Below are 23,650 nucleotides of genomic sequence, written 5' to 3'. Positions count from 1 at the left end.
CTTTCTGCAAGGTCGGCCAATAGAATCCTGCTCGGATTACTTTCCTGGCCAACGATCTTGCTCCGAGATGATTTCCGCAGATTCCACTATGTACTTCCTCTAACACCTCGGTGGTTCTTGAGGTCGGTACGCACTTCAGTAATGGTGTTGATATCCCTCTTCTGTAAAGGACATTTTTCACCAATGTATAATGTTGTGCTTCCCTTCGGATCTTTTTAGCCTCTTTCTCCTCTTTAGGGAGGATGTCGAATTTCAGGTATTCGACTAAGGGATTCATCCATCCGAGGTTTAGGCCGACTACCTCAAGTACCTCTTGTTCATCTTCCGTTTTTGTTACCGAGGGTTCTTGGAGAGTTTCTTGAATCAGGCTTCTGTTGTTCCCTCCAGGTTTGGTACTTGCTAACTTGGATAGGGCGTCGGCTCTGCTATTTAGATCCCGAGTTATATGCTTGACCTCGCTTTCCGCAAAGTGCCCTAGGTGTTCCAAGGTTTTTTCCAAGTATTTCCTCATGTTGGGATCCTTCGCCTGATATTCTCCACTTATTTGGGAAGTCACCACTTGTGAGTCACTGTAGATCATCACCTTTGTAGCGCCAACTTCTTCTGCTAACTTTAATCCGGCAATCAAGGCTTCGTATTCTGCCTGATTGTTTGAAGCCGGAAATTCAAATTTTAAGGAGACCTCTATCTGGGTTCCTTTTCCGTCTACCAATATTATGCTTGCGCCGCTCCCTGTTTTATTGGAGGATCCGTCTACATAGAGTTCCCATGTAGTCGGTTTCTCCTCTTGTTCTCCTGCATACTCTGCAATAAAGTCGGCAAGGCACTGGGCTTTGATTGCTGTCCGAGTTTCATATTTCAAATCGAACTCGGAGAGTTCTATTGCCCATTGAACCATTCTCCCTGCAACATCCGTCTTTTGGAGGATTTGCTTCATGGGTTGGTTCGTACGGACTCTTATTGTATGAGCCTGAAAGTAAGGTCGTAGTCTTCGTGAGGCTATCACTAAGGAGTAGGCAAACTTCTCTAGTTTGTGGTACCTTAGCTCAGGGCCTTGTAGAACCTTACTGGTAAAATAGACCGGGTGTTGACCGACCTCGTCTTCTCGGACCAGGGCTGAGGAGACAGCCCTGTTTGCCACGGATAGGTATAGGACGAGGTCTTTTCCCGGTATTGGTCGGGTTAAGATAGGAGGTTGGCTTAAGAATTTTTTGAACTCTTGGAACGCCTCCTCACATTCCGGAGTCCATTCAAACTGGCATCCCTTCCTTAACAAGGAGAATAATGGAAGGGATTTTAGTGCCGATCCTGCCAAAAATCTGGAGAGGGCTGCAAGTCAGCCATTGAGCTGTTGAACCTCTCTTAAACAAGTCGGGCTCTTCATTTCTAGGATGGCTCTGCATTTGTCGGGATTGGCCTCAATCCCTCTTTGTGTTAGCATGAAGCCTAGAAATTTCCCTGCTTCTACTGCGAAGGCGCATTTTGCGGGATTTAGTCTCATCCCATGTGACCTTATAGTGTTGAAGACTTGTGAGAGGTCGGTTAAGGGGTCGACTTCTTGCTTGGTTTTTACTAACATGTCGTCGACGTATACCTCCATTAAGCTCCCTAAATGGGGGGAAAACACTTTGTTCATCAGCCTTTGGTACGTGGCTCCTGCATTCTTCAGTCCGAATGGCATGACCACGTAGCAATAGTTGGCTTTTGGTGTGATGAACGATGTTTTCTCTTGGTCGGGCTCGTGCATCGGGATTTGGTTATATCCCGAGTAGGCGTCCATGAATGATAGGTATTGGTACCCTGAGCTGGAGTCTACTAGGGTATCAATACTTGGTAAGGGATAAGGGTCCTTAGGACAGGCCTTATTCAGGTCGGTATAGTCGACGCACATCCTCCATTTACCGTTTTGTTTTTTGACTAGCACTACATTGGCTAGCCATGTTGGGTATTTGACCTCTCTGATGAAGCCGGCTTCCAGGAGCGCCTGTACTTGCTCTTCTACTATGGAGGCCCTCTCTGGCCGAGTTTGCGTCTCCTTTGCTGTACAGGTCGGACCCTGGGTAAACCGAGAGCCTATGAGACATGAGCTCGGGATCAATCCCGGGCATGTCGGAAGCCTTCCAGGCGAAGAGGTCGGAATTAGCTTTTAGGAGTTCACCCAACCTTTGTTTCAGGGTTTCCCCTAGGTTGGCTCCTATGTAAGTCGTTTTTCCTTCCTCTTTACCGAGTTGTATCTCCTCGGTTTTTCCTCCCGGCTGGGGTCGTAGCTCTTCTCTTGTCCTTGTCCCACCTAACTCTATGGTGTGGACTTCTTTGCCCTTTCCTCTCAGATTCAGGCTTTCGTTGTAGCACTTCCTTGCCAATTTTTGGTCTCCCCTCACCGTTGCTATTCCTCCTGGAGTCGGGAATTTCATGCAGAGGTGAGGAGTTGACACTACTGCTCCAAGTCGATTAAGGGTAGTTCTGCCAATTAAGGCATTGTAGGCTGACCCTTCATCGATGACTATAAAGTCTATACTCAGAGTCCTTGATTTTTCCCCTTTTCCAAAGGTGGTGTGAAGGGGTAAAAATCCCAGTGGCTTTATTGGCGTATCCCCTAACCCATATAGAGTGTCGGGGTAAGCTCTCAGTTCTTTTTCATCTAACCCTAGTTTGTCGAAGGCGGGCTTGAAAAGGATGTCCGCCGAGCTTCCTTGGTCTACTAGGGTTCTGTGGAGATGGGCGTTGGCTAGGATCATAGTTATCACCACGGGGTCATCATGTCCGGGGATTATCCCTTGCCCATCTTCTTTCGTGAATGAGATAGTGGGGAGGTCGGGTGTCTCATCCCCGACCTGATAGACTCTTTTGAGATGTCTTTTGCGAGAAGATTTGGTGATCCCACCTCCCGCAAATCCTCCTGAGATCATGTGGATATGTCTCTCTGGGGTTTGTGGTGGCGGATCTCTCCTGTCCATGTCATCCCGCTTTCTCTTTCCATGGATGTCCGACCTCTCCATGAGATATCTATCAAGCCGGCCTTCTCTAGCCAGCTTTTCTATCACATTTTTGAGGTCGTAACAGTCGTTGGTGGAGTGACCATATATTTTATGGTACTCACAATACTCGCTGCGACTTCCCCCTTTTTTGTTTTTAATAGGTCTTGGGGGTGGCAGCCTTTCAGCGTTGCATATCTCTCTGTATACATCCACTATAGAAGTCTTTAGAGGAGTATAAGAGTGATACTTTCTGGGCCTTTCGAGACCGGGTTCTTCCTTCTTCCTGACTTCCCTTTCCCTCTCCCTAGGGGAGGAAGTGGGTCCAGGTCGTGAACCTAGGTCTCTTAATTTGGCATTCTCTTCCATGTTGATGTACTTCTCGGCCCTTTCTTGTACATCACTTAGAGAGACGGGGTGTCTTTTAGATATGGACTGTGAGAAGGGACCTTCTCTAAGTCCATTGACTAACCCCATTATTACTGCCTCCGTGGGCAGGTCTTGGATTTCTAAACATGCTTTATTGAACCTTTCCATATAGGCTCGTAGAGATTCTCCGACCTCCTGTTTTATCCCCAGGAGGCTCGGTGCATGTTTTACCTTATCTTTTTGGATTGAGAACCTCATCAAGAATTTTCTTGAGAGGTCTTCAAAACTGGTGATGGATCTTGGGGGAAGGCTATCGAACCACTTCATCGCTGCTTTCGACAAAGTGGTCGGGAAAGCCTTGCATCTCGTAGCGTCGGAGGCGTCAGCTAGATACATCCGACTTTTGAAGTTGCTAAGATGATGCTTTGGATCCGTAGTTCCATCATAGAGGTCCATATCAGGGCTTTTGAAGTTCGTTGGAACTTTTGCCCTCATTATGTCCTCGCTGAAAGGATCTTCTCCGCCTGGGGTTGATCTTCTCCTTCGTCGCGGGAGTTCTTGAGAGAGGATTCTAGCTGCAAGAGTTTTCTTTCCAACTCTCTTCGCCGTTCCATCTCTTCCTTAAGGTACCTTTCGGTTTCCTTTTGCCTCTCCCGCTCTTGTTCCAATTGCTCCAGGCGGCTATGGACTAGTCCCATCAATTCTGTTACGTGGGATGGTCCGCCCTTTTCTGATTCACGTCCATCTGAGGAGTTTACCTTTGGATTCTTCATTCCAGAGGTACCCTCTCTGTGTTGGTCGTTATCTTGATGTTGGGCTGTGTCTTCATTGTCGTTGCCCAGGCCTAGATTCTCTTGCTCAGAATCTGTTTCAACATGGCCTTCTTCATGGGATCTTTCTGCCATCAAGGGATGATCTCTCGGGTCCCCGGCAACGGCGCCAATGTTACGGTGGGTAACCGGAGATTAGTCCAATGGATGGCGTTCGGCGGCCCAAGTGTATGATGGAGGAGGACTCCGTGTGGGTCCGCAACTCGGGAGGCTCCGTCCGACTTGTGCTCGCGTGTGAATGGGGGTGGTACCTGCAAAGACACTCCGATGCCTAAGTTAGCAAGGGTGTGAGCAGGTCTTAGAGAGTATTGGACTTTGGAATACCTGAGGCGTGTCAGTGTACTTATAGTGGTGAGCCAATAACCACCGTTGGAGTAGTGCCGTATCTTTAGGATAATAACCGTCCCATTATCTTAGGGAGGTTAAGATATGGCTTTATGAAGTGGTTGGAGAGATTTCAGGGGCGGTTACTCATTTGAATGAGTATTTATCTGCCAGCTAATCTCGCAACCGACTTCTTCATACCAAGTCGGGGTTAACACCGACCTCTTAGATGGAGGTGGGTGCTTCGATAGGCTTAACCTAGTGGATCAGGCCTTTCGATTGGTCCTGGGCCCTTAACATTGGGTCAGGGTATGAACAGTTGCCTTAGCCAGAATTTGTTGTAGTGGGATAAGATCAAAAGGAGAGCAAGTAAGAGAGGAATTATTGTGAAAAGATAAAGAAGGTTGTTCGGTAGTTTGACAAGAAATGCAATCAAAAGACTCATTAGGAACTTGACCCAAAACACCCTGAAATACAAGATGACGCAATTTTCCTAAGGAGTTGTGGGCAAGACGTTGATGCCATAAGTGAAGGGTAGATGGAGAAGAAGCAGCACAGAGATTTGGCTCAGGAGGAATATGAAGATTCTCGATTTCAAACAACCTTTCGACCTTACGTCCAATCCCGATGATTTGTCTCGTCCGACGATCCTATACGCGACAACTAGAAATGGAAAAAATGACATCAAAATCCTGATCAACAAATTGACCAACAGAAATAAGATTAAGTTTAATTTGGGAACATAATACGTATCAGGGACATTAAGAGTCGATTGGGAGATAGAACCTTTGTGTGTTGCGTGCAAGAGGGAACCATTAGCAGTATTGACAGAAGGTGCATTTGTAGTGGTAGACAGAGATGAGAAAATTTTACGCAACGAAGACACGTGATTAAAGCAACCCAAGTCAAAATACCATTTAGAATTATTTGGAGGAGTCGAAAAAGCAGCAGGGGTATTACCAGAAAGGGAGAGAAGATGCTAAAGAAGAGACGCAATATCAGATAGAGAGACAAGAGACGGTTTGAGAAGAGCAGAGGTGGTAGATTCAGTAGTAGCAGCAACAACAGAAGCAAACACAATCTTGGAGAAGTTGGGACGAGAATGATACTTGAGTTGATCAGGACGTGGTGGGCAAGTAGGACAGATAGTAATCAAATGTCCCGAGAACTTGCAATAATGGCAGAACAGCTGTGAACAATGGTAGCTAATGTGACCTTTTTGGTGGCATGTGTGATATTCAGCTAAAGGACAGTCAGAGAAGAGGTGTCCGGAATGGTTATAGTTTCGACAGAATTTACCCTTTCTGTCTGTGGCAGCAAAAAATTTGACTTTTTCATAATAGTAGACACAAAGATCAAAGGGAGGAGAGAAAACTGTAATTTTGGAACAGAAAATAAAAAATCGGAGTGCAGAATTGGAAAGAGCTCACCAAAAATCTTAAAGAGGGTCCCACTGTCTGCCACGTCAACATCCACGTCAGCAGATGGATACCACGTGGCAACGTTTGAGTGGAGGGGAATGACATGCTGGCGAGTGAGCTGGAAAGCGGGACAAGTGTCGGACCGGTCGGGTCCAGGCATGGGCTGCCGGATCAGCACGGAGCAAATAGGGGCGACACGTGGAGAGCATTGGGCTGTTGATCACGGAGCTCAATCTGACAGTGCAGGATGAATCTGGAAGGAGAAGAATACTGGTCGCGGCAACGTCTTACGACGGTGTGTCTGGCGGCGGATGACGGCGAATTTGGATGCGTTGGAATCATGATGACAAGACGAATACGGTGAGAATGGCTGTGACGAACCAAAGCATCGAAAAAGGATTGAAAAACGAAGCTAAAGAACACTGTTGGAAGAGAAGAAATAAAGAGGGTATAAACGAATTTACATGGAAAACAAAAGAACCTATGCTCTTGATACCATGTTAGAAATAAGAGAGTAATTTAAAAGAGTGTCTATTCAGGTTACGGAAAAATACAATGTACAATGAGTATATATAGATACTAGAAAAATTAAAATAATAAAAGTATTTAATCTTATAATTAATATATAGATATACTATATAAATATAAATGATACTAATTAGTAATTAATTTAATATTAATTCTAATTTATTTTCTAACAATTTTACTATAATTTAGTTATTTTAATTGAATGACAGTTTAATTAATTAAACTTCTAAACTGACAAACTAATAACGAGAGCTATGTGAATGTGATTACCAATTCAATTTCTCATAGTAAAGTCGGGACTCGGAAGTAAGAGAAAGAGAAAAACTAACCTAGGCAGTGAGAGTGAAAATCAAATTTTCTTTTTATTAGTTGGGTCCAAAATGTCCAAATCAAGTTATTGGTGTTCAGTGTTTACAGCTTGAATATTAGTTCACTAGTGAGATATGGTAAGGAAAAAACTGCAAACAAAATTTTCTAAGTTAATGAACTAATTTTTTCGTTCAATAATTAGTCAATATATAAAATAATAAATAAAAAATAAAAAATAAAAAAAGAACGAGAAGAATATTAACTAATTGTTGATCGAAAAAGTTTTTTCGTTCTATTTTTTTTAGTTAATAATTAATCAACATTTTTTCCCTTTCTATAATAACAATTTTAAACCATTAACTTTTATTCATCTACAATTTGTTAATTGGTAATTTTTATTTTTAAAAAAATAGTTCCTTATCGAAACCATTTTAACAAATAATTAAAGAAAAAAAATATTGGATCGTCTATATAATAGAGAACTAGTGGGACATAACCCAATAAACTTGTCCCAGCAAAGTAATGAAAATTTAGTGGTGATCACAATATAAGATAAAAATATAAAAATATTAATTATCTAATATTTTTCTTTTAACTTTTAAAAATAAATATGGTTATGTAGTTTGTTTTGAGAATTTAGTCAGTAGTGACGTCTTGATTAAGTCATGGTGTGCATAATAATCGCCTAAACTGCAATGCACATTGTATATGGGGTGTAATGGAGGGTCCTAAATTACAAAACGCGAATTAATCATGGTTTAACCACCACAATAATGCAGTAGGTTGGTCTTTTGTGTGCTTGCAAGTTGCAAGGATTCAGTGCCACTGGCCAGGAAAAAGGTCAATGATTAAAGGAATAGGAATAGATACAACATAGAAGGCAAATCAAATCAAATCAAAACCAAGGTTGGTCCACGGAGATGTGCTTCGTTGGACCATATTACGGTCCATCATACTATACCAATAATCTTGAACCAAAATATAATTACAACCTTAATAGCCCTGTGTCTATCTGTATGTGTCTACCAACTTTGTTTCTTTTCCATATTTGAAGCTGGCAAAATCACTTTCATTTATAAACATACAGACAAAGAGGCAAACTTAATTATTCCATGCTTGGAATTTCTGACCTATTCTAGTTGCTTAGTTCATTGCAATAGAGAAGGCTTACCGGATCTAAGACTTTAGTTAGTAACGATTTAAAGGCATAATAACAACTAATTACGCTAACAGTATTTATATGTTAATATCTAATTCTGGAAGAGCATTATTATTCGCATTCCCAGGGCACTTTAATGCAGGGCAAAATTTGTTGCTGGATGCTTGGATCGACCACTCACATCAAAATATTTTTATACAAAAATAACAGTTAAAATATTTTAAATAAGTTAATTAGATTAGTTAATATAATATATGTCAATATTTTAATTATTATATTCAAATATTTTTATTATATCATCTTCTTAGGCAGTTACGCTCATGGAGTTGGAGACGTTAGAGATCAAGCATTGGATGTAATGTATGCGTCACATTCTCTTGGTTTAGGATCCACATATATTACTCTTATGATTTTATTTTATATTTCATATATTTAATAGCTTGAAAATACTCCGATCTATGAATTATCCTTTTACTTTTTAATAATGATTTGGAGTTTTCCATGTTCTCTTAAAGTAACAAGACTATAAATTAAACCTTTGTTCTACTTTTCTGTAATTCATTACAATAACTAAATTATTCAAAAAATAAATTGTCTTATATATAGTTTCTGACTAACATGTGAAATAAAAGATTTGATTCATTTGTTGTATGTAGGGGAACAGATTTGTCACCTCTGGATCAGTAAGCATGCTATTGTAGATGCTGATAAATTAAATAAAAAAAACAGTTGAATAAAGATAGAAGCTAATTAAGAAGAAAATTACCTAGTAAAGAAAAGCAAAGTGATAGGACATATTGGTTACAACAACATAAGCAGCTAAACTAAAACCCCAGAACCAGAACCTTGAATGGTGGGATCAGTCTGTACAATTAAACATTTAAAGCAGGTGACTTGATGAGTTTGTTAATAACCAGTGTTACTGGTATATGTTTAGGAAGCAGTAGTAGTTGTAATTGAGAATGAATAATGACATGCATGACATTGGGCATAGGCAATCCGAAGAAGCAAGAAGCGTCAGCAGCTGGCAAAGGTTAAGTAATTGGTTTGAAGTTTGAAGGGGAATGATGAATGGTGAATTTAGCGTGGGTAAACAAGGGAGGGTAGCGTAGAAAGGCAACAAAGATTAAGAAGTAGGGTTATTACTTATTAATGAGATAGGAGACTCCAACAGGGACATGCTTGCCTTTGCCTCCCATGCTCCCATCATAGGGATTACGAGGTAAGGGGGCCCCACCGCCACTGCTTAATTAAATTATTTTTTTGTAAATCAAAACAGCTAAGTAGCATATCAACCTCGCTAACTCTATATCTAAGGCCTCAGCTTCTGACTTGGAATTGACAACCACCAACAACACATAAATACACTATCTAGTACCTCCTAGCAAGAATCCAATGGATCCGTGCCCATTCTTACGCCTCACCATTGATTCACTCGCTCTCAAGCTTCCTTCTCCCACCAAACCCTCTCCCCTCTCCGGCGTCCACCCTTCCACCACCCCTTGCTTCTGCACCATTCACGCCAAGTCCCTCCCTTCTCAAACCGCCCTCCTCCCTCTCTCTTCCAACTCTCCCCCCGAAACCACCACCTCTGCCCCCTCCTTCCAACTCGACTCCACCGCTCTCCGCCGCCTCTCCGCCAAGCCCCTCCCAATCACCATCTCCGTCTACAATGGCCGGATGTCCCACACCTGCGGGCTCAGCGCCGCCAAGCTCCTCGGCCGCGTGGTTGTCACCGTTGACCTTGCCAATGCACTGTCTCGCCCCATGACCTTCCACACTGGCTGGCTCAAGCTGGCCAAGAATAGGCATCGAGAGGAGAACAAGCCATGGGCCCGGCTTCACGTGGTTGTCCGCTCTGAACCGGACCCCCGGTTCGTGTTCCAGTTCGGGGGCGAACCGGAGTGCAGCCCGGTGGTTTTCCAGATTCAGGGGAACATCAGGCAACCCGTTTTCAGTTGCAAGTTCAGTGCCGATCGCAACCATCGATCCAGGTTTATTCTTCTATCCGATTCTCTTACTTCATTAGGCTCTGGTCACGTTTTCATGTGTGTTGAAAGGAACAATACATTATGCAAGTACCTGGTTTACAAAAATAATTTCTCTTCAATAATAGTGAAAACAACATACATTGTAAGGATTAGACATGTGGGCGGGCTGGCATGTCGATATCGATCTATATTCACATGGTACATGGTACCCTTCCATGTATGTATATTGTTCATATCTCATTTGGTGGATATCTTCTCCGCCACCTCATTCTATTTCTTCATTCCTCATCAAACCAGATATTTTCATTTCCATCTGTCTTTAAGTGTTTTCATTTTCCTTCTTCATATGAGGATTTTTTTTTCCAAAGCGTACTCATATTAGTTATTTTTACATAGCGTTAACTTATGGATTACTACGAAATAAAGCAAACCTTAGAGGAGACGATTTAGTTAAGACTAACTGTCTCCCCTCTCTATGACAACAATACCTTCTTTTAATTTAATCAAAGATTTTAATGCCCACCTTTTCTTATTTCAAAAATAATATTATTTGTACACCAAAATCAATTAATAATATATTTATTTATATATTTATAGATAAATATATTGTTTAATTTATTTTTAATATATATTTATAATATAACAAATATTTTATATTAATAACTAATTTTAGTAGTTAATTTTAATATTTAGTTAACATAATTGAACCGCAAACCATATTATCTTTTTAAAGGTCTTGCAATTCAAGAAAAAACCCCATAAGATTCTCTGATGTTTCCAATTTAACATGCCGTCGTTCACAATTATTTTAACCCTTGAAAAGTCTACTCTTTATATATATAGAGGATAATAATCAAATTCTTCGTCAAGATTACGCATTCTTTATTTTTATTTTTAGATAATTTTTTTAATTAAATTAGTTTCTAAATAATTTTATTTAAATAATATTAGTCTCTTCATTAGTTTCTTCAATAGAAGTGATCATAGGTTGGGTTGGTTTGGCATGGTTGGAAGAAAGTGAAGCTGCGACGTGAGGGATCTCATTGAGGTCGATTGAGGCCAGAGGAGTGAGAGTCTTGAGGCCGCGGAGCGGTGGTGTGGTCGCCAACGCACTAACAACGTTCTACGACTACTCTAACGGGTGGTTATGGGTTAGAGAGACAGAGAGTGAAAGTGAAGAAAAATAAATGAGTACTCTTGGTGAAGAGATGAAGAGTTAGTCTCCCTTCTTTTAAAATAACAATATTTAGAACCCATATTTTTTTAACGGCAAATCATTAACAGTAATGTGAAAAAGCTAACAGAAAAACGAACGAAATTTAAATAAAATTATTGAGAGGCTAATTTGATTAAAAAATTATTTAGGAACAAAAATAAAAAACTAATTTTTGAGAGAGGAACTTGACTATTGATCCCTTTTTATATAGTGTCTATGGAATTGGAAACTACATAATTAATTATGTCGAACGTCAATCAATTAATAAATAGGCCTTTGTTAGGTGTATGCCCATGTTTGGTCAAATTCAACAGGCAAGTTGACATTTTCAAATTATGAAATAAAACCACCTAGGATTCCCCCATGTGACTGACAGCATATCCGTCAAGTCTTATTACTCTTATAATTTGATTTTCCCCAACAAACTTCAACAATTTCATTCATAATGTTGCTGCAAGTATTTAATTAATCACTTTGCTTACTTGACTATTACTTTAACCATGTCTCTTATTTATGATATTTTCTTTTTCTTATTGGACAATTCAGGTCTCTTCCCTCGGATTTTAACAGCAATAATCCCGGTAGATGGAGAAGATCCTTAACCGGTGATAGAGAACGTCAAAATAGGGACAGAAAAGGTTGGATGGTCACTATTCACGATCTCTCTGGCTCACCAGTGGCTGCAGCTTCTATGATCACTCCATTTGTCCCTTCCCCTGGCTCAGACCGGGTATCGCGATCGAACCCTGGCGCCTGGCTGATCCTCCGGCCTAATGGGGCATCGGTGAGTGGCTGGAAGCCATGGGGCCGTCTAGAGGCATGGCGAGAAAGAGGCCCTGTGGATGGCTTGGGCTACAAGGTTGAGCTGTTCTCAGAGAGTGGACCTGCCAATGGAATCCCCATTGCGGAGGGCACAATGAGTGTCAAAAAGGGTGGCCAATTCTGCATTGATTACAAAGTGATGAAGGATTCTGGCTTGGGTTCGAGGTTACCAGGGGACGGCTTCGTGATGAGTTCAAGCGTGGACGGCGAAGGCAAAGTTAGCAAGCCTGTTGTGCAAGTTGGGGCACACCATGTGAAATGCATGCCTGATGCCGCTTTGTTCATTGCTCTCTCTGCTGCCATTGATCTTAGCATGGATGCCTGCACCCTCTTCTCACATAAACTCAGAAAAGAGCTCTCTCATCATGCCCAAGATTCCTTCTTCTCATAGCTTTCATCAAACAATTCAATTCCATTGGTGTTCTTGCTGCTCCATTTTTCTTTTTAGCTAGTCATTCTTTCAGCCAATTGTTTTGCGACATTCTTTTTGCCTTCATGTTGGAGTTCTTGAAGCTTCAGCTGATTTGGTTTGTTTAGGTTCTTATTCGCCTACGGCACTACTTCTGCATTTTGAACTTTGATTGATTTCTTCTAATTCTAGTATGAGTGTTGTAGTAGTAAAGACTAAAGAGATGTCACACAAAGTTGTTGGGTTGGGTATTGTTAACAGCTTACATTAGGGTAGTTATTGTTTTCGACAGCTGAAACTGCATTGCATGTATAAAACTGTACAGAATATATCAGATTCAAATGTCTGTTTATACTTTATACTTATTTTCTGCTTACAGTATATCATGCCTATCTCTGTTAGAAGATATTTGTAAGCAGTGAAACTACTCCCTATTGTCTCTTCATTCCACCAACGGAGGTATTAAGTTTACAGAAAAAAATAAGACAATATACAGTTGTCTTTTTCAACAACACGTCGGAAAATAACTAAAACTTTATTTAAAAATCACGGGTCGTTATCAAAGAAACTGCTATTAGCAGTAATTGACTCCCAAAATTTTAGTAGTTGGACAAAAATAGTATACCAAAATAATAAAAAATTAATATTAATATATTAAAATATTTAAACTTTAAAATATATTAATTTATAATATATATATATTTGTAATATTATATGATATGTTTATTATTAATATTAGCGATAGATATGTATGTTGTCTTGTCAACTTATATTTTATTGATGATTATAGTTTAATAGTTAAAAAATTTATAAAAAATATAACTTGAAAGAATTAACTTTGATTTTTTATTAAAATTGTAGGAAACAAAAAAAAATTACAAAACAAAAATTAAAATCAAATAACCACAATTCTCTTTATATATATATGTGTGTGTAATATTTTTTTTTATTAAGCAATTGTTTTATATATATATATATATGTGTGTGTGTAATATTTCTTTTTTTATTAAGCAATTGTTTAAATATTGTTTGTCATTTAATTACAAAATTGACAATATATAAAATTTATGGTAAGATTTTTTATAAATCAATTATTTTTTGACACTAATTATTTTTTTATTTAAGCATATTTGATTTTTTTTTAAATCTAAATAGGCTTTTTTTGGTAGTTTTAGAACTCAATTAGATCCTAGAGAAGAAAGTGAGAATAAACTACAGAAAAAAAACATAAAATTTTAGTCTTTTATGATGTTATTTGGTATCTGATTAGAGAATGAGAGAGCGAGAGGGGAGGGGGCCAGAATGGGTGGGAAACACTGGGAGGCGTAGAATTAGGCAATTTAGTAGAGATATGAGGGTTTGGAATCGAGAAGAATACCGTCGTTTGGAAAACGAATCATTCTCTATTTTTGTAGATCATCTTCCTGTAGATATATCAAAAAGGGAGTTGTACCACTTATTCAACTGGACTGGACGTATAAATGCTATCCATCTCTCACGAAAACAAAAAAAATGGTAATACTTACGTGTTTGCATTCATCCGGTATACAACAAAGGGTGGAGCATTGAAGGCTATTGTAGAGATGAATAGAACGAGGTTATGAGGGAAGGTTATTTCAGTCGGAGAAGCTAGGTATCAACGCACGAATGAAGGGGAGAATAGGAAGAGAATTCATGAGGCGGGTGACGTCCAAAATATTGTCAAGATTCAAACTCAACATGAGGAAAGTACAAGAGTCCCGAGGAAGAATGTGGAAGAGACGAGGAAGGAAGGAAAAAAAGAGGATTCACATGGCAATGGGTGGACGAAGAAGATGAAAATACCGGTGGTAAAAGAGAATCTGGATTGGTTACAGAGGAGTCTAATAAGTGGGACGACAAAGGCTATTGACTTTTCTTCTTTGAAGTCTATGGTTGGGAAGGATTTGTCTCAAGTTGTGCAAGTACGAAAACTAGGAGTGTACAAGGCACTCATGACTTTTTGATAGTGTCTTGAGTGCATAAGAAGCTTACACATTCAAAATGAACAACCTACTATAAATTTTCCATAGCGTATGGAGATGGGATGAGGAGGAGCACAGTGAAACTCGAAGGGTATGGTTAGAGTGCTTTGGTGTTCCTCTGCATACATAGTGACCGGAAACATTCAGAATAATAGGAAGCCAATGAGGAGAAGTAATTGGATGTGACAAAGCCACGGAATCATGCCTCTCATTCAGTGTAGGACGGGTGCAAATAGATACTTGTATCATGGACATCATCAACGAGTGGATTCACGTCACAATTGGTACTAGCAGATTTCGATATCTTGGTTAAAGAGGTTGGTCATGAGAATTATGGAATGGAGTGCAAGATTGAAGAGGTAGGTAATCCTTATCTCCCAAAAGCATGTGAGATGGTTGCTAGCAGTTCGAGCGCCATAGTACAAGTGGAAAGTAGAGATCCGGTGGCTGAGTTGGTGATGAGGTGCCAAGGGAGGAAGAAACGGATAAGGGTAGAGTAGTAATTTCAGAGGATATTTTGAATGAATGGAGTAATTGTAATTTAATTCAGTAAGGGAAACAGATGATCCTGTTTTAGAGGGTAGTGAGGATTTTATGGGATATAATGATTTGATGATTAATGATGCTGAATCAGAAAAAATAATTAGTTGTGATTATAATAATGATGAACTGAAGAATAAGGATTGTTGGAGAAAAATAAAACCCAAAGTAGACTTCTTAGTAGGCCCAAAAAAGTTTATTATAACAGGTGTGCCAAAGGAGAGAGTTTGGACTTTTTTCCCTTAGTTGAAAGCCCAGATCATACTAACATTCATGCTGATGCGGCTATAGGAGGTGGCTGGTGAATCCGTGTCGGGTGAGGGTTGACTGGGTCAAAGCTGCTCCAAGTCCTGGGTTAGGCATCGCGGTTCATTATCAAGTTGAAGGGGAGATCTCAGGGTGTTACATAGCAACAGATCAACGAAGCTTGGGAAAGCTCGTAGCCAGCAAGGAGCGACGGGCTAATGGAGGAGACAGTGCCGTCGGGCCTGTAGCGATGTATTCTGCCTGCGATCTTCAATTGGAGATACGTCCCCCATTGGAGATTATGTCTTCGTCAGGGTATCGCTCAACGCCGGCGATGGTGGGGTTACGTTCTTCCATGGACGGCGATGTTAACATGGAAGTGGCGGTGTATTGTCTAGTGCCTCGGAAAAATGCTACTGGTCTGAAAGTTAGTCCTGTTATAGGTGGAGATGACGCACCTATAGACGGTTTAACTTTGAACAGTGCGGGGGTTAATGAATGCACTATCGGGGCTGGGAGTGCCGGGGACATTAGCGTTGGAAATCCAGAAAACAGTGATGGTGAGGATTTGGAACGAGAAGAGCAGATGCTGGAAAATAGGAAGACGTGGGAGCTGGCTGTTGAATCAGGAGCCGTGCAGTACAACGATGAAGATGATATCATGGCAATTCTTCAAGAACAAAATGAGGCATTAGCTCAGAAGAGGAGATTAGCAAAGCAGAAAGAAAAGGCACAAAGATGCAGACCAAAAAATCTCAAAAAGGTGTGTAAAACAGTTTTAAAATGATTTTAGTTCTTAAATTGTTAAAGGGTTACGGGGTGTTAAAAAATTGAGTGTGGTGAAAGAACTAAAAAAGAAGCAAAAAGTGAATATGTTAGGGTTGGTTGAAACTAAGATGCAAGTTGTGATTAAGTTTGATGTAGTGCGTATTTGAGGGAGCGATGCTGTAGGGTGGGAGTTTGTAGAGGGAGTTTGTAGAGTCAGCAGGCACATTCGGAGATTTATTATTAATGTGGGATGACGTGCAATTTAAAATAAATGATTGTTACAAAGGGGAAAGATGGTTATGTGTTAAAGGAGTACTGTTAAAAAATGAGTTCAATTGTACGTTCTATTTAGTATATGGTACTCATACTAAATTGGAAAAATTGGTTATGTGGGAGGAACTGAGTTTTGTAGCTGGATTAGGTCGAGGTATGATATGTTATATGGGAGACTTTAATAAGATTATACAGATTGAAGAGAGGAAAGGTCAGGACATGTTACAGCATCGGCAGAAGAGTTCAAGGATTGGGTTTAAGATATGCAGTTAGTAGACCTACCGTTGAATGATCGAAAATTTACTTGGTTCAGAGGCCGCTCCTGCAATCGAATTGATAGAGTTCTATTGAGTATAGAATGGCTTGAGGAATTTCCGAAAATTCGATTAAAAGGTGGATCGAGAGTTATTTGGAATGTATGGCTAGAGAGGAACGGGCAGATCTTTAATAACAAGGAAACCGGAGTGGAAGAGGTGTTTCTCAGATCTTTGACCAGCTACAGAGAATGGTGTAGTTTGGACCCTTTTGGTTGTTGATGACATTGTCGGAGATAACACTAGGGATTGTTTTCAAGTTTTGATTAGTTGTTTTTTTATGTTTGAGACTTTGTTTGTGACTTTGTCGCTCCACTTTATTGTGTTGAGCTCACTTGTTCAAAAAAAATTACAAACAATAAAGCTTAAATTAAACAAAAAAAAAGAACCAAACATATAATATTATAAGACATAAGCTAAGGACCTAGATTATTGCACGAATGCCAAAAATCTCAGAACTAAGACAGTTAGGATCACCAACAGAACATATAATCATCACGAATAATAAGTTCCTAAAAAGCAAATCTTCAATTACTATTAATTCCAATGAAGCAATTTCATCCATAATATTGTGCCTATAATTACACCATTGGTTGGCCAGGAATTGAATATTGCTCACACATGCCTCAAAGAATTTTTTTTTTGAAAAAAATTCGATCTATAGTTACGCTCCTTCCATATTACCCATACCGTGGCAAAGAAGCAAATAATCATTTCCTGCTTTTGCATATTACCAAGACTCAAATCCACCCAGTAGTCAAAGCATTCTTTTGATAATTTCGGCCACACCCAAGACAAGCTCTACCTTTGAAGGATCACACCCCACATATTGTATAACCAATTAAATGCAAAGAAAATGTGGTGGATAGTCTCCGATCTTGAACCACAAAGCCCATACTTCACATCCTCACTCCAAAGCATCTTTAGTTTGCACAGTCTGTCTTTTGTATTTAGTCTTCTTAGAATGATAAACCAAGTGAGGAGCTCTACTCTAGGAAGAACAAAGCCAACCCATAGCTTCTTAGCAAAATTATACATGTGGGAATCTATCTCCCTACTCCTGTCCTTATAAATAACATTAGGAAAAGATTTAACAGAATGATCCCCATTTTTGTCGAATTTCTATACCAAACTATCCACTTCATCTACCTTCATGGTAACCTTTGATAGGATCTGTATCATATCGTTCGATTTTTGCTCCTCGCAAGTCGCAATCACATAATGACCTTCTCCAAGTTAAACTCCAAACCCAATTGTAGCCACCTAAAAACTGCAATCACAAATGCAAGACTCTCTATTACTTGAAATACTATATAGTTTCGGAAAAACCTCCCACAATCTTCCTTCTTGTAACCATAGATCATGCCAAACCTGGATTTTTGTGCCATTCCCAATCACCAATTGCATTCCCTCTTCAAAAATGTTTGTCAATCTATAATTATATTGCTGTAAACTACCAATTGTCCCTCAAACACCTCTATAGTGTCTCTTATTCTAATCTAAAAGCCTATGATCAAGGCTAAGGTTGTCACAAGAACATACAACTCTTTTTCATAAAGGACAACCTTCCTTGTCAAACCTCTACCACAATTTAAATAATAGTGCCATATTCTTAAGCACCACATCCCCTACCCCCTCCCCCCTCCAAACCTCGGCATTTCAAACATTGAACTACCTCCCAACTAACTGTGGCTAAACCATTTTCACTCTCACCATTCTCCCAAAAGAAACGAGTTTGAAGAGAAACAATCTTCTTTATAACTGAGCTTGGCATCTTAAAAATACTTAGGTTGTACCTTGGTAGATTATTCAAAACCGACTTAATCAAGACAAGTTTTTCAACTTTAGATAAATATTTACCCTTCCACCCTTTCAACTTCTCTTCGACTTTCCTAATAACCGGATCCCACACATAAATCCGCTTAGGATTAGCTCCCAAGGAAACACCTAAGTACTTAATCGGTCAATTTCCTTCCTTGCACCCCAACACCTCATAGGATTTTTGTGTTTTTCTATCTACCCCATTTAAACTAATCAAGATAGATTTATTGTAATTATTTCTCAGGTTGGACAGCAGCTCAAAACAATGTAGAAACTTCCTATAATTCAAAATTGTCTCTATATCGCAAGGGCAAAAAGACATTTTTTATGTAATTTCTCAAATATTTTATTTAAAACTTTATCAACAAGAACAAAGAGAAAAAGGGATAGTGGGTCACCTTGACGGAGCTTCCTTTGTAGATCAAATGGCTTTGTCGCTATTCCATTGATGAGAATAGCCATTCATACTGTTGTTAAATACTCCCAGATCCACCATCGCCAAATGCACCTGAAGCCCATACCCTCTGAAACCAAGTCAACGAAGCCTCATCGAACCCTGTCGTACGCCTTTTGAAAATCTAATTTGATCAATCATGCCGCCTTTTCTTGACCTCTTTAGCCAATGTACTGTTTCGTAAGCTATCAAGGCACCATCATGGATTTTTTTTTCCACTTACGAACGCTCACTGGACCTCCTTAATCAACCTCGGCATCAGAGATTGAAGACGGCTAACCAATATTTTTGAAATCACCTAGTATAAGCATCCCGCCATGCTTATAGGTCGATAATCCTTCAACTCATTTGTTTCCTCTCCTTTTGTGCCAAGGTCACTCATGTCAAGTTCGCTTCTTTCGGGAGACTACAATCAACGAAGAACTTTCTTACTGATCTACAAAAGTCATCCCCAATTATCTCCTGCAATCTCTTAATGAACTTAAAATTAAACGCATCTGACCCCGCAGCATGACTCGGTTTCCAACCCCACACAGCTGACTTGATCTCTTCCTTTGACGGGATTAATTCCATACCTCTTGCTTCCGCTGCACTAATGGACTTCACCAGCGACTTATCAAAAAGAATATTAAAGTTTTTCTCCTCCTTATACAACTCCTTATAGAACCTTCGCATCTTATATTTTACTCTACTAACACCTTTGGAGCAATTCCTGTTAATGTGGATATCTTCTATAACTTTGCTCCGCCTCTTGGTTTTAGCAACCGAATGGAAGAACTTAGTGTTTTCATCTATTTGCGAGGAAAATAGTGACTGAGATAACTGCTTCCAGTTATCCTCCATCCTCTCATACCATACTTCGATCATGCTTTTGATTGCCTTTTTTCTTTGCAAAAGAAATTTATCATCCCCACCCTTCTCTATATTTTCATCTACCTTTTTCATTTCCTCTTTTAATTTTACTAAGTTACTCCCAATACTTCCAAAGCATTCCTTATTCCATTATCTTAATGATTTTCTCAAAGCCTTCATTTTTTGCAATATATCATATCCATCTATTCTGCACCACTTACTTTTAACCACTAAAATGAAGCCACCATGAGACAATCATGCATCTAAAGAACAAAAAAGTTTTGGAACTCAATCCACTTTTCCTAAGTTAATTAGAAAGCTACAATGGTCTGACAAAGTTCGAGACAACTCCTTCAGCATTAGAGAATTATAAATCTCTTGCCATTCATTATCAACAAACACCCTATCAATTCTGTTGCACTTTTTATCTCCATATCATGTATATTTCCTTTCATTTAACTCTAAGTCCACTTAAATTTATATATATAATACCATAATTTTTATTATTTTATTGATATTTAAGAACATAAATGTTTTCACCTATAAATATTTTTTCCTAAATGTAAGGACAAATCTATTATTACAATAGAGGCACTATATACTTATTATATATTTTCTAAAATTTATTGGGGCAATTGGCCCTACATAAATACACATAGATTCATCTCTAGCTACGAGGTCGCAAATTGTAAATTATTTAGAGAAGAGACAAAGAACCAACACTTTTTATTAATATTAACTAATACTTTAATCAACATTTTATTTTATTTTATATTATTAAAATTTAAAATTTAAAAATTTAGAATTTAATTTCTAATATTTAAAATTGACTAAATATTAATAAAAAAATAAAATTTGTTGGTTATCTAATATTACTCTTCATAAAATACGAATTGTTGATCAGACATTTAGCATTAAGTTAAAGTTTATAACATATAATAAAGAATGCAACTTTTTTGTCTAGAATGTTGAGCTTATTATATCTGAGAGAAAACACTAGTTGAAACTCGGGGGCTCATAGAAAATTACCCTGCTATACACTTACAATAACGTCGAAATTCTGCATATGGCAGAACCAGGGACGGATCCAGAAATGATATTATGGGGGGGCCAAAAACACATATAATATTAAAAATTATGTAAAAAAATTATATAATATAAGATGTATTACAAAAATATACCGACAGAGAATATATTTTAAAATAAAAAAATATGTATATACTTTTTATTAACGAAGTGGTCGAATCTTCGTATTATAAAATTCACCAATAATAGAATTTGTGTCAAATTTTTCAGTAATTTTCTTTTCAATATAACTAAAAGACAATTGGCAAGAAATTCATCTTTTATTTTATTTCTAAGTTATTTTTCACAATATTCATAGTTGAAAAAGATCTCTTAATTGTAGCAGTTGATAAAGAGAAAATTAATACCAAATGAATAAAAAAAGACGGCCACAAGAAGAAAAAGAATTCACTTTATGAGATTTGAAAATTTTTATTTAATTAAAAAATATTAGTAATAATATATTTTTCAGATTTCTTTAATATTGTTACTTACTTTGTAGATATTAAAAATTATTAATATTTAAATTAGACTGAACTTTTATTTATACTAGACAAAATAATAAATAATTTTTAAAAAAAATTAAATTATACATAATAACTTATTACTATTAAAAAAAGTTGGAGGGGCCGAGGCCGCCACTCGCCCCCCTTATGTCCGTCCCTGGGCAGAACTATGTCTGTGAGGAAGGGACTTTTGAATTATATTGTGAATGATCATGGTTTGATCATTGATGTGAGGCCTTTAACTTTACTTAAAAGGACTGATATATCTGTTAGTGTAAAGTGTAACCTATTCTGACTTTTCTCAGCATCAATTATTGTCTAACAACACCGCATTTATATTACTGAATTGCCATTAAGGTAGTCCAATCCGTAGAAATTTAACCATCTGGAAGTGAAGGAATTGAAGCTGAAAAGAATACTATCAAGCACCCGTGACACTTGTAGGCATTGAACAACCACATAAAGGAAACTTAATCATCATGTTTGCTAACACAATCATAGACTACGAACCACATTAAATTCATATCTCCGTTTGACCTCAAAATCAAGAAAATTTTACTAATATAATATCAAATAATATATGTGTGTACAGTGTACTAGTGAATCATGGTCCATGGAAGAATAAAATTAGCAGGTCTTTGAATTAAATTAATGGAAAAATCCAAAGCGAACCTGTAATTGAATGAGTCAAGGATATGAAGAAGAAGAAGTATGGTGTGAGGATGATTGCATATTATTGGAGAAGATGATTCGAGGCAAAGAAGCACAAACAAGAGGCCTTGGAGTAGGGATTCTAAGGCAATTGAGGGTGCCACCTGGAATAACAGAACACTCTGGTTGAGGTCTCTGCATGTCTCTACCAGGAATGCAGTTTCCTGAGAAATCAAAGCCAATGTTGAAAAGCCTGCTGCATTGCTGGCTCAAACCAGAGAAGAAGTTGTAAGCAACGGTGAGGTTCACCAAACTTGTCAAGGAGCAGATCACATCAGATAACTCTCCTGAGAGCTTGTTGTGTCCCAGATTGAGAACCTCAATGTCTTGCAAGCATGATATTGTGTCTGGCAAGTGCCCCATGAGTGAATTGAAGCTCACATCAAACACTTCAAGTTCATCAAACAGACCCACCCCTTCAGGGATGCAACCTGTTAGCTGGTTGTTGAGGAACAGAACCTCTTTGAGCTTATTCCCCATGAGCCCAAAACTTGTTGGAATGTTCCCACTGAGCTTGTTGTTAGCCAGATTGATCACCGATGCTGGTGAATTTCCCAAGCTCTGAGGGATCTCACCTTGGAATTGGTTGTTGTTGAGGAATATGGCATCCAGCTTCCTGTTGAAGAGTTCATCAGGGAGTTGACCTGAGAATGAGTTGAATCTGAGGTCCAAGTAAAGGAGGCTTGGCATGTAGAGAGTAACAATGGGGAATGGACCAGAGAGGTGGTTGTTGCTGAGGTCCAGTTCTTCCAGAGAAACGAGGTCTTTGAATGTGTCGGGAACTGTGCCACTGAACCTGTTACTGTTGAGGTGAAGAAGAGACATGTCAACCAGTAAAGAGAGTTCTTTGACGAGAGTTCCTTGGAGATTTGCATGGTTGAGGTCGATTCCTGCAACTACAACATTGGCGGTGGCAGTAGATGTTGCAAGAGAAGAGATTTCATCGTCTTGAGGGGGTGAACAGAACACTCCTTTGTAGGAGCAGACATTAGGACCAACCCATGAATCTAGAAGCTTGAGAGGGTCATCGGAGATGGCTGATTTCCATGCCTGCAGAGCTCTGTAGGCACTCTCCAACTTTGATGAGGGAGGCTCTGATGGGGTGTTGCCATTGCCAACATTGCCATTGCCATTGCCAATTCCCACGCCTACTCCAAAACCACCACCAACCCCAACAGAGACACCAATGGCTGCGGTTAAATGGATGGTACTGCGGAGGAGGAGGAGGAAAGCGAGAAGGCAGGCCTTGTTTGGCAACATGTTTGACAGAGCAGGGAAGAGGAGAGTGAAGGAAATGGAATGGAAGGTGGGTTGTAAGGTACTCCAAATAGTTGCTACATTCAGTGGTGGGGTTAAGTTCTCTCTTAAGTCTTAACTATTGCATTCACCATTTTCTTTTCCTACAACTTTGGGACAAATCTCTTTCTCTCTCTCTCTCTCTTCTTCTTTCTTCTAAAGGTTGTTCAATTATGAATTCAATGAACGGCTGGTGTTATGTTTCAGTCAACATTACAACCTTTCCTGTTTAACTAAGGGTAGATACAAAGATTAGAGACATGCTTGGTTATAAATATATATGTTGCAGAGAAAAACAAATTAATAGTATAGCATGCTGATCTGTTCTTTGTTGTTAGTTGAAATAAAAACAAAGTGTGATCAGGACGTATATTATCAAGTAGATATATTTTAGTCATTGTTTTATGCCTAACCAATTTAATTTACTTGACCCATTTCAACTCCAGTA

The 23,650-nt window shown here is 38.9% G+C and overlaps 3 protein-coding genes across 3 annotated transcripts; 1 reads left to right on the top strand and 2 right to left on the bottom strand.

Annotated features, from left to right (window-relative positions):
* Positions 1–9,271: 9,271 nt before the first annotated feature.
* LOC130970245 (uncharacterized) lies at positions 9,272–12,649 on the top strand. Its single transcript, XM_057896257.1, has 2 exons — positions 9,272–9,909; positions 11,669–12,649. Exons 1-2 carry the CDS (start codon positions 9,311–9,313, stop codon positions 12,333–12,335), a joined length of 1,266 nt encoding a protein of 421 aa, XP_057752240.1. The 5' UTR covers positions 9,272–9,310; the 3' UTR covers positions 12,336–12,649.
* Positions 12,650–19,150: 6,501 nt separating this feature from the next.
* LOC130965912 (uncharacterized) lies at positions 19,151–19,717 on the bottom strand. Its single transcript, XM_057890669.1, has one exon. It carries the CDS (start codon positions 19,715–19,717, stop codon positions 19,151–19,153), a length of 567 nt encoding a protein of 188 aa, XP_057746652.1.
* A 1,612-nt stretch (positions 19,718–21,329) lies between these two features.
* On the bottom strand, positions 21,330–23,423 carry LOC130968085 (leucine-rich repeat extensin-like protein 6). The gene has a single exon (XM_057893169.1). The coding sequence runs from the start codon at positions 23,164–23,166 to the stop codon at positions 21,883–21,885; it is 1,284 nt and encodes a 427-aa protein (XP_057749152.1). The 5' UTR covers positions 23,167–23,423; the 3' UTR covers positions 21,330–21,882.
* Positions 23,424–23,650: the final 227 nt, after the last annotated feature.

The sequence above is a fragment of the Arachis stenosperma genome, chromosome 3 (genome assembly GCF_014773155.1).
Source record: "Arachis stenosperma cultivar V10309 chromosome 3, arast.V10309.gnm1.PFL2, whole genome shotgun sequence".
Lineage (NCBI taxonomy): Eukaryota > Viridiplantae > Streptophyta > Magnoliopsida > Fabales > Fabaceae > Arachis > Arachis stenosperma.
This window is presented reverse-complemented; position numbering and strand designations above follow the sequence as displayed.